The sequence below is a fragment of the Pan paniscus genome, chromosome 17 (assembly GCF_029289425.2).
Source record: "Pan paniscus chromosome 17, NHGRI_mPanPan1-v2.0_pri, whole genome shotgun sequence".
NCBI classification, from domain to species: Eukaryota; Metazoa; Chordata; class Mammalia; order Primates; family Hominidae; genus Pan; species Pan paniscus.
This window is the reverse complement of record NC_073266.2, coordinates 71,817,434-71,829,494: the sequence shown is the minus strand read 5'-3', so window position 1 is coordinate 71,829,494 and position 12,061 is coordinate 71,817,434. Positions and strand designations below refer to the sequence as shown.

At 35.3% G+C, this 12,061-nt stretch overlaps 1 protein-coding gene across 6 annotated transcripts in view; it reads right to left on the bottom strand.

Annotated features, from left to right (window-relative positions):
• Positions 1–12,061, bottom strand: part of POLI (DNA polymerase iota) — a 53,811-nt gene that overhangs the window by 23,473 nt on the left and 18,277 nt on the right. For 4 of the 6 annotated variants that reach the window (XM_003827230.6, XM_034943742.3, XM_034943740.3 and 1 more), the window contains 3 exons: positions 11,372–11,502; positions 6,736–6,941; positions 4,049–5,124 (listed from right to left, as the gene is read on the bottom strand). In XM_003827230.6, coding sequence (XP_003827278.3) covers positions 4,306–5,124; positions 6,736–6,941; positions 11,372–11,502 — 1,156 coding nt within the window. In that variant the 3' untranslated portion in view covers positions 4,049–4,305. Of the gene's footprint in view, positions 1–4,048; positions 5,125–6,735; positions 6,942–11,371; positions 11,503–12,061 lie in introns of those variants that run through there. The other 2 variants (XM_024926378.4, XM_024926379.4) reach the window with 1 other exon arrangement.

Here is a 12,061-nt window from a genome sequence, read left to right as displayed (position 1 = left end):
CTCTACTAAAAATACAAAAATTAGCTGGGCGTGGTGGTAGGTGCCTGTAATCCCAGCTACTCGAGGCTGAGGCAGGAGAATCACTTGAACCCAGGAATGCAGTGAGTCAAGATCACACCTTTGCACTCCAACCTGGGCGACAGAGCGAGACCCCATCTCAAAAAAAAAAAAAAAGATTCTGTAGTATAATTGGTCTGGTCTTCGTTCAGGGTTCCTGGACACCAAGCTCCTAAAACCCATGGAATTTCCTAAACAACAGAAGTGCCTTCATTATTCATGGTAAGCCCTGACAGTGTATGCTAATGATGTGACCCACAGTGGGCCCTAGACAGCTAATGCTAACAAGATGATTTAGGATGGAGGTAGCTCACGTCAAAAAAACAACCATGATTAGGGTGTTGAGACTTTGAGCCAACCTGATGTCCAGACAGAGGAGGGAAACTGGAGATTAAGTTCAATCACACAGTAAAGGTTTTAATAAATCATGCCTACGTAATGAAACCCCAAAGAAAACTCTGGACTTCTTGATTACTTGATATGTTTTATTTCTTGACTTGGACAGTTACATACTTGTTACAATTACTCATTAACATGTTGATTTATGTTTATGTACCTTTCTATATACAGATTTTAAAATAGAAGTTTTTTTAATATTGAAAACAATCCAGATTTGATGGAAGACACAAATCTGCAGATTCATAATGAACCTAAATCCATGATAAATCTATAGCTAGACATATAATAAAAACTGCGTATCTCCAAAGTAAAAGATATTATCTTAGAACAGCTCAAGAGATGTCAGTTCTAAATCTACAGCTCTAAGGACATAATTTCAGAAGGTATAAAGAATTATACCTAGAAGGAACATCTGACACACAAGAAAAAAGGTAAGCCCCCACCATGTCCCATCAAAAAAGATAAACATTGACTATATAAAATACTAATAATATCCAATTTGGAGATTTAATAAAGAACTTGTGGAATTTAATTAGAATTAATGTTATTTCAATACCTTTGTGTTGTTTGGAAAGAGGGTAGCATTTTTAGATGTTTAAGGATAATCAAAAGGACTTGTAACATTCACATTCCAAATCAGTAAAGGGAAAATATACGTTTAAATAGAAAACCCAACTGATCCCCAAAGATAGGAGGAGAGATAAAGGTGGGAAAGAAGCACAACATAGAAAAAGAAATATATTTAAAAATAAGATGGCAAAAAATAAATCCAAATAAATTTGTACTTTGGCACTACAGTGGAGTAGATACTTTTTAGAGTTCTCCTAGTACAAAACACTAGATCTTGGAGAAAAGAGACCTCTTAATTCATTGCTGGTTTGTACCATATAAGGGAAATCTCCAGGCCTACACTCAAGACAGAAACCCCCTCTACACTATACACTCTCAAGAGAGAAACAGAAAAAATAAAAATAAAAATAAAAATACCCTCTACATTCAAGACAGAAACAGGAAAAAAAAAAAAAAAAAAAAACTCGAGCTGAAACAAAGGCAAGAAAGCAGCAGAAAGCATCAAGCAAGAAGCAAGCTTGAAAGATGGGGTTTATCCCTGGAGGCAGATAGCTAACAGCATCTGCCTGTTAGTTTGGAATTGACCTGCAGAGACAAAACCTTAGGCTAGTAGTAAGGGTCAGGGAGCTTAAACTTAAGACAAGGCATTCAATCAGGATCCACAAAGGTGAATAGAGTATGCCAAGGAGTTTGTACCACCTCACCCAGAGAAGCAACGAACTCAAATCATACTGAAGGAAAACATACACAATTTAGGCCCTCTGTCTTCTCGCAGATTAACACATACTCAAGGAAATAAGTCACAATGATATGCAATAATAACCTTAAATGTAGACTTATAAAGACTTAAAATATTGAAATTATCAAAAATATCATATATTTGACTCTTAAAAATTAGAAATAGACTTACAAGGGACTGTAATGAGTAAACAGGAAGTTAAAAAGAATCAAATGAAAAACATATTTATTGAAATTAAAACCATCATTGTTTTAAATAGCAGGTGAGATGCTACTGAAAAATGAACTAGTAAACAGAAAGATAGAGCTGATGAAATTACCCAAAATGCAGTAAAGAGAAACAAGAGGATGAAAAATATGAGAAATTAAGAGACATGAAGGATACAGTAAGAAAGTCTATCATTTGTATACAGTCCTAGAATAGAGAAGAAATATTTGAAGAGCTAGTGGTTGAGAATTTTACAGAACATGAATTAAAAGATACAGGAAGAAGCCAGTATATACTAAGAATAAAAATAAATTCGCACTTCCAAATAATACAGTAAACCTGCAAAACACCAAAGAAAAAAGAGATAATCTTAAAAACAGAGAAAAAAGATCCCATAAAAAAGTTGATTCTGAGGCCCAAAGATGTTGAGACTAACTTAAAACCACAAAATAAGTAGCATAACTGTGACATAGCCCGTACATTCTCAATCTATGAAATGTATTTTTAACTGTTTTGCTTTCTCTTTTTAAGCTGGCCAAAACCATTTACTTTGTTTTCTTAGCCATTTTTTCTTAAGCCCCTTCTAGCTGTCCAAGGTCCTGAAATCATTACAAGGATTATAAAATGTTTTAATGAATTATTTACAAAAAGTTATATACCCTTTTCATAAGTTTAATTACCTTACTGGAATACTCATGTAAAAAAATACTATGTTCCTTGATTCAGAGTACTAAATATTTGCATGGTGAACAATTTCTGATGTTCCTGCTCCAAGTTACTGTTCCTGATAACCTCAAACTACCTATTTACAATCCTTCATGTTAGCATATTTTCAAATTCCAAGGAATCCAAAACTAAGTTAAAATTTCAGACCTGGGGCCAGGAGCAATGGCTCACACCTGTAATCCCAGCACTTTGGGAGGCCAAGGTGGAGGATCACCTGAGACCAGGAGTTCGAGACCAGCCTGGCCAATATGGTGAAATGTCGTCTCTACTAATAATACAAAAATTTGCTGGGTGTGGTAGGGCATGCGTGTAATCCCAGCTACTCAGGAGGCTGAGGCAGGAGAATTGCTTGAACCTGGGAGGCGGAGGTTGCAGTGAGCTGGGATTGCGCCACTGTACTCCACCCTGGGCGACACAGTGAGACTCTGTCTCCAAAAAAAAAAAAAGAAAGAGAAGAAAATTTCAGACCTAGAAGAAAGTATTTTTAAGCTACTCTTTGGTTCATATTTGTGTACTGTATTTTTAAAGTCTCTTCTTTAGATTATATGTGCAAAAATTATAAACTTGAGACCAGGATACTCCCATACTGGTGCTGAGGGATACTTTAGTATATTCTATAAACATCCTCTATGTCTTGCAAATTATATAATACATTCTCAATCTTATATCCAATTTTTAGTTTAGCAGGCAAAAGAGGAAGGCAATAACAATGGGAGAAAGAGGACATCCACCAATTTAGTAATGGTCTATATTTGTGGTTGTTATGACAACCTAATATCATCTCCAAATGTAGGGAAGATACAAAAACATCTCAGTGCTTTTAGGCCCTTCAAACTAGCTAGAAAGAAATGGACTTCTTCCATTATCCAGTATGCTTATAGGCCCATCACCTTGCATTTCTGGTGTCCATCTTTCCCTTAATTTACTTGCACGGAGAGTTCCTTCTACCACTGTTCTCTACAACATATATCCTCCTCTCACTTTAACTCCCCACCCTGGCCCTAGCCAAACCATTCATTCATTCAATGTTTATTGAACGGCCTTTGTGTGCTGTGTATTGTGGTAGATTCTTGGTGTATGAAGAAGCATTAATTGAATATAAATTGCTTTGGTATTTTAAAAGTCAACATACTAAATGTAATGTAGTACTTTAGTCAAAACTATCTATATTTTTTATAGGTTAGTTGGCAGTAGGATTTGCTATTCAGCCTAAGAGGCTGAATTTGAGATATTCCACATTTCACAGGAAAAAAAAAAAATGTGTCCTTTACCATATCATTGCAATGATTTGGCTATTTTTTATATATAAACATATACATCTCCCCACCAATTCATGAAAAAAATTCTATGTTGATCATGATATTCTTTTTATTGAAAAGTAATATAAAATGGCTTTAGACATAAAAGATAGTATTTTACATTATTTCTTCTGTTATATTTTTACGCTTTGTGCCAGAATTTACTTCTTACAACTATTCTTGCTTTATCTGGAACAGTTTACTCCATTATTGAACATCTATTAGTGTTTAATATAGAAGAGCTTAATAAACCGCTAATCCGAAAATAATGGTATTCCCTTGCTTTTCAGACCTTTTTGCTGAATATGCTTATTTATGTCCAAAGTGGAAATCTGATCCTGTTCTCTTCCACTCTGCCAGTAGTTCCTTTTGTACTGCTTCTGGTAGTTCATAAAAAACTTGAGGATCAATGTCAGAAGGGAAAGTAATTTTCTCATCAACAGAATCTGGCTCTCTATTTTCTGTAAGTCCTTCATGAGAGTCTGTTGCTACTGTTTGCTTATGGCTATCTGTAGTGTGGTTTTTGGAGAAAAGTTGCTCACTCTGCAAGTTTGGAAATGAATGAAAAGCAGACACAGCAGGGTTTGAATTTGTAAAGTGGAATCCTTGAGGTTCTTTAGGTCCTTGACTCATTCGTTCATCTTTTAATCTATTATCTAAATAATATGAATAATCCTTTTGGCTAGACATGTAAGAAGAACTACTGCTATTAAAGCCTGATGTTCCCGGTTCACAAGGAGATACAGAGGATACCTGTTTGCTACTGGATAAATGATCTCTAGGATTTATGGGAATATCTTGCATTTGTTTTTTAGAAAAGAAAGATAATACTCCTCTAGAGGCATGTAATGGACAACTCACACTTCCTTTTCCTTGAAATTTTTCCCTAGATTTTCCAGAAAGGATTTCTTCTTGAATATCTACTGGAAGCTGCTTGAAGACTTCTTGGTCAACACCTTCAGGAAGTGAACAAAGTGGGAATTCATTAATGTCTTTTTCTTTAGAAAAATTTGTGGTATCTAGTGGAGACTCCCTAGTTCTTGTACTTTCAATTCTTCCACTTGGTAGGAAATCCCGGTTTGTTTCTTTGTCTTTGGGAAAATCTTCCATATGACTGTCTTTCATTTTCTAGAACACAAGAATAACAGACTAATTTAGATATCTGATATCTTTTAAATATCGCTGCTGCTGCTGTGTGCCTGTAGCTATTATCTGACATGTTTCTAACCTACTCAACAAATACAACTCTTTGTGGCCAGTTCCAAACAACTAGAGATCTACTACCACAATTAGTCACACTATTTTGTGAATCTCTACCCACTATTCCAGAAAGAGGTTTCCTTCCTAGATAGCACTGAGACAGAGGTAAATATGCATTTGGAGACCTGGGAAGATTGTAACAATCATGCAACCAAACTTTCAATTCTATAAATAAAAGAATGGCGGCCTAGAAAAGCAAGTTCACCTAAGGGTATTTTTCAAAAAAACATACACATATAGCATCAAGGGCTAGTTTTCCAAAAATTACTATTCTAAAGGGTAACTTTTAACAAAAAGAAAAAAAAAAGCCTATAACAAAACCCAACATCATCAAGATATAGTACTAGTTTATACTTATATAAAATAAAAATTAAAAGACACTTTCAACTCTAACTTGCATAATTTTTCTATATAGTTTTTCATTTAAATGTCTCCTTTAGTTTCAAGCACTATAAAAATATAAACATAGTCAAATATAACTCCGTAAACATCAATACAATATGAACTCCAAAGAAGTAAAAGTAGTAGAAAAGATTCAGGCCCTTGTATTTATTGACTACCTACTGTGTGACAAATACATACAAGGTACTTTCACTTATATTTACTTTTCTAATGCCACTATAAATGAGCACTTTTAATTCCAATTTCACAGATTAATTAAAATGTAAAAAAACACTTTTTTAAATTTAATAAATGGAATAAGAAGGGTCACAGAAAAAAGTAATTTGAAGAGAGCATTAATTCACTATTTCCATACACTATCCTGTTCTCACTTTAAACTTAAATGAAACTGAAAAGGTTACTAAAATTATACTGACTAAACAAACAAAAAAGTATTTTAAATTGAGTTAATTATAGGCATGAACAATTTCGTAAAAAATAATTATTTTTAAGGCAACCCACATTTACTAAATAGTGGTTTGTCTATTAATAAAAGGGTTTTGTTTTAGTCGTCTGAAAATGTGACTGGCCTCTGCCTTTCTATTGCCACACTGTTAACTTTACAACTATAAAATCAGTAGTCAAATCTATCAATATTGCTATCAAAATTCAATACTATTTCAAAATGAAGAAAATGTAAATACTTTAACAAAAGAATCATGGGAAAGGTACTAGTAGCTCATGTGTCAGCTAAAAGACAAAAAGATGTGATTTCTAATATCTGAAAATATTTTAATGCTTATGAGCTAATCCATCATATTTTTATATACTATAAAATGTGCTAACAATTCCAAAATAGAGAACCTCCATAATGGTTCTCTCTTTTATCCAGTGATGCTTATGTTTTCTTCTTAGATCACAGCATATTTAAGGCCAGAAACCATAAGATAGGTATTATAAACAAGTTAATCACCTAAACAATATCACCCAAAAGAATCTCTAAACTATATCAAAAAGACAAGCACTTAGATTTGAAATGTAACCACACAAATCCCTAAGAGTATACTTAGAAAACTCAACAAAAAAGAGTGTACTTACAAAACTGTGCTTGCCAGAGCGTGAAGTTGTTGATAATGATGGCGTTAAATAATAATCAATAAGCCCTTTCTTAGCAGTATTTAGTGCTTTAAGGTTGCAGAAGCACACACTTAGAAGGGTAAGGTGAAATGGCATCTTCACATTCACCATATTTCGAAAAAGTTTCATAAGTATATCAACCATTGGGGTCATCACATCATAATTTCCTAAATAAAATGTTTAAGAATAAACATTATAATTAATATTAAGAGCATAATATATTTTATATTGCTGAGATTAAGAAATTAAAATCCTAAATAAGTATCACTGGGCATCTTGACATTATATACCAAATTAAGACATTTCAACATTAATACTAAATGGTTAAAAATTTTCAAAAGATTTGAAATATGGGATTTCTGGTTATACTACACTGATATGGTCAGAAAATCCTCTCTCAAAAAGCTACTATAAAACTGAACAACATTGTCAAAAACAATCATTTTGGTGGAAATCTGGAAATGAACCAAAGGCAAACAAAGTGAGAAGTACTGATTTATGAACAGCTGCTATATGTTAGCTAAGAAAGTAGGAGATAGCAGCTTCATTGTCTGGGACTGTTCGAATGTCCCTTTACATAGCTCAGTTGGTACAGGGTGAAGGCTGCAAAAGCCAGCAGTTTCACTTCCAGAGGGGACAGACCTGATTTGAGGCAGCAGGCAAAAGCCCACACTCAGCAGTGTTGCCAGTAAAATGAGCAAATTTGATAGGAAACGAATGGGAAGATCCCACAGCTCTGCTAGTCTGAAACTTCAGTCGTGGTTCGGGTGAAGGACAGATCAGTGGACCAGCCAGAAATGTCACCAGGAGATTTGGAAATGAGAGAACCAAAGAGGGACTACATAGGCTCCCCTTACAACCCTAGTTGACTAGGAGGCTACATGCAAATAAACGGAAGGCCACAGAGGGCCCAAGCTCTCCATACACTCCTTACTGAAAGGGCTACATGCACATCATGGGGAGATAAAGAGGGCCTAGCAGAAATTAAAATTCAAGAAAAACTTGAAAATGGCCTAATTTTTTTTCTTATATACTTTAAGTTCTGGGGTTCACGTGCACAATGTGCAGATTTGTTACATAGGTATACATGTACCGTGTTAGTTTGCTACACCTATCAACTCTTCATTTACATTAGGTATTTCTCCTAATGCTATCCCTCCCTCAGCCCTCCATCCAGATAGGCCCCGGTGTGTGATGTTCTCCTCCCTGTGTCCATGTGTCCTCATTGTTCAACTCCCACTTATGAGTGAGAACATGTGGTGTTTGGTTTTCTATCCTTGTGATAGTTTGCTGAGAATGATGGTTTCCAGCTTCATCCATGTCCTTGCAAAGGACATGAACTCATCCTTTTTTATGGCTGCATAGTATTCCATGATGTATATGTGACACATTTTCTTTATCCAGTCTATTACTGATGGACATTTGGGTTGGTTCCAAGTCTTTGCTATTGTGAATAGTGCCACAATAAACATATGCGTGCATGTGTCTTTATAGTAGCATGATTTATAATCCTTTGGGTATATACCCAGTAATGGGATCACTGGGTCAAATGGTATTTCTAGTTCTAGATCCTTGAGGAATCACCACACTGTCATCCACAATGGTTGAACTAATTTACACTCCCACCAACAGTGTAAAAGTGTTCCTATTTCTCCACATCCTCTCCAGCATCTGTTGTTTCCTGACTTTTTAATGATCGCCATTCTAACTGGCATGAGCTGGTATCTCATTGTGGTTTTGATTTGTATTTCTCTAATGACCAGCGATGATGAGCATTTTTTCATATGTCTGTTGGCAGCATAAATGTCTTCTTTTGAAAAGTGTCTGTTCATATCCTTTGCCCACTTTTTGATGGGGTTGTTTGCTTTTTTCTTGTAAATTTGTTTAACTTCTTTGTAGATTCTGGATATTAGCCCTTTGTCAGATGGGTAGATTGCAAAAATTTTCTCCCATTCTGTAGGTTGCCTGTTCACTCTGCTGATAGTTTCTTTTACTGTGCAGAAGCTCTTTAGTTTAATTAGGTCCCATCTGTCAATTTTGGCTTTTGTTGCCATTGCTTTTGGTGTTTTAGTCATGAGGTCTTTGACCATGCTTATGTACTAAATGCTATTGCCTAGGTTTTCTTCTAGGGTTTTTATGATTTCAGGTCTAACATTTAAGTCTTTAATCCATCTTGAGTTAACTTTTGTATAAGATATAAGGAAGGGATCCAGTTTCAACTTTCTACATATGGCTAGCCAGTTTTCCTAGCACCATTTATTATATAGGGAATCCTTTCCCCATTGCTTGTTTCTGTCAGGTCTGTCAAAGATCAGATGGTTGTAGATGTGTGGTGTTATTTCTGAGGGCTCTGTTCTGTTCCATTGGTCTATATATCTGTTTTGGTACCAGTACCATGCTGTTTTGGTTACTGTAGCCTTGTAGTATAGTTTGAAGTCAGGTAGCATGATGCCTCCAGCTTTGTTCTTTTTATTTAGGATTGTCTTGGCTATATGGGCTCATTTTTGGTTCCATATGCAATTTAAAGTATTTTTTCCAATTCTGTGAAGAAAGTTATTGGTAGCTTGATGGGGATGGCATTGAACCTATAAATTACTTTGGGCAGTATGGGAAAATGGCCTAAATTTTTTAAGCCCTCTCCAACCCATACACTTATCCACGGGCAGAGGTAGACGGCTTCCAGACTCTAGTGTTTGAGCAAAACCTTTGCCGATCACTGGCTAACCATGAAACTATACAGACATGGGCAACTTCCCAGAAGCCAGTATTAAAATAAAAATTTGAATGGAAAAAAAAAAACAAAAAACACTGAGCAGAGAAATCTGTGGCTACACAGCACAGGGGAGGTAAATTCTGCAGATTACGTTCAGACAAGTTACCTAAAAAAAAGTACAGGAAAGAAAAAAGAAAAAACCCTACAAGAAAAAATTTTAAATCCAGAGTTGCTACAATACATTATCTATGAGGTTCAGTTTTCAATAAAATAGTTCAAAACATGCAAAGAAACAGGAAAGTGTGAAACATATTTGGGGGGAAAAGCAGTTAACATAAATTGACTTTGAGGTGGACTTAGCAAAGACTTCAAATTCATTATTATAGATATGTCCAAAGAATTAAAAACAACCATGTTTAAAGAATTAAAGTAAAATATAATGACTACAAAAAAAGGAGAATCTTGATAAAGAAACAAAACCAAACATACAAACAAAACACAAACAGAAATTCTAGAGTTAAAAAGTACAGTAACCAAAACCAACAAATCACTACAGGGGCAACAGCAGTTATGAGATGACAGATGAATCAGAGAACTTACAGGCAGCTCAATACAAATTATCCACTTTGTAAGAAAAAACGGGAAAAAAAAGACTGCAGAAAAATAAACAGAGCAGCAGAGACCACCACAGGGTGGAATCAGTGTTAAGATAAACATATAGACCAATGAAACAAGAAAGTCAGGAAATAAACTCTTATATTTATGGTCAATTAATTTTTGACAAAGATGCCATGGTAATTCAGTGGGTGAAGAATAGTCTTCAAAAAATGATGCAGGAACAACTGGATACCCACATGCAAAGCAAAGAATGAAGACCCTTACCGTATACCACACATAAAAAATTAACTCAAAATGGACCTAAACATAAAGCTTAAAAACTATAAAACTTCTAACAGAAAACAGAAAAAAATATCTGTGACCTTTGAGTTAGGCAAAGAATTTTTACATATAACACCAAAAACACTATCCATAAAAGAAAAACCACACTACTATATACCGCTAGAACAACTATAATCAAAGAGACTGATAATACAAATATTGGCAAAAATATGAAAAACTAGAACCTTCAAATATTGTTGATAAAAATGTAAATTAATACACAAACTTTGGAAAAAAGTTGGCAGCTTCTTAAACAGTTCATGTTACCACATGATCCAGCAATTCCACTCTTTGAAATCTACCCAAGATAAATGAAAACATATGCATATGCCCATCCAATGACTTGCATTTAAATGTTCTTCAAAATGGAAACAATCTAAATGCCCATAAATAAGTTATCTCATGCTATATAGTTATCACAGTTTTGTTCTCTTTGAACTTGGAAAACATTCTTAGATGACTCTTTACTTAATTATCTATTTAAAAACAAGGCCAGGTGCAGTAGCTCATGCCCATAATCCCAGCACTTTCGGAGGCTGAGGCAGAAGGATTGCTTGAGCTCAGGAGTTTGAGACCCTGTCTATCCTAAATATCAAAAAAGTTAGCCAGGTCTGGTGGCATGCACCTACTGTCCCAGCTACTCAGGAGGCTGGGGCAGAAGAATTGTTTGAGCCTGGGAGACAAAGGCTGCAGTGAGCTATCACAGCACCACTGCACTTCAGCCTTGGTGCAGAGCAAGACCCTGTCTCAAAAAATAAATAAATTAATTAATTAAATAAACAAACAACAAAGTTTTCCAGTGAAAATTCCTGATAGAATAAAAGCATTTAATTGCTTGCTAATTCCCTGTGAAGACCCTCCATTTTTGGAGCATATTTCTCGTTCAAAGTTGGCTTATTTAAGAGTTCAACCTGCTAATGAAACTGCTGGAAAACTAGTCCATACCTGTCCCTAACTTCTGAATTACATGTGAAGGAATAGGGCACTGACGACTCTCACGACCATAGTGCTTCTCAGAGGAATACCGACGGATTATTAATCTCACTGTATGAGGCTTCCTTCCATCTTGGCATACTCTAAAAATAAAGAGAAAGTGGAAATAAGGAATTAGAAAAGTATTACCTTTTTAAATTATGTAAGATCTCATTTATCTAAAGGTGCCAGATTTTGTTAAATATAACAATTATACATATAGCAGATAACAAAATAGTAAGCAGTAAAGGTCCCTGAGTATCCAAATAATCATCACAAAGTCTATGCACTAAAACTCTGAATGTTTAGATGTCAAGCTCTCAGGCCTCACTCAGAATTGAGTGCTGTCAGAAATAGAAGAGATATAAGATACAATCATAACAAGCTGTTTTATAATACAAAACCAAAACAAAACTAAAAGCAACCAATTTTTTTTTTTTTTTGAGATGAAGTCTCGCTCTGTTGCCCAGGCTGGAATGTGGTGGCACAATCTCAGCTCACTGCAACCTTCACCTCCCAGGTTCAAGCAGTTCTCGTGCCTCAGCCTCCTGAGTAGCTGGGACTACAGGAATGTGTGACCACACCTGGCTAATTTTTGCATTTTTAGTAGAGAGGTGGTTTTGCCATGTTGGCCAGGCTGGTCTCGAACTCCTGACCTCAGGT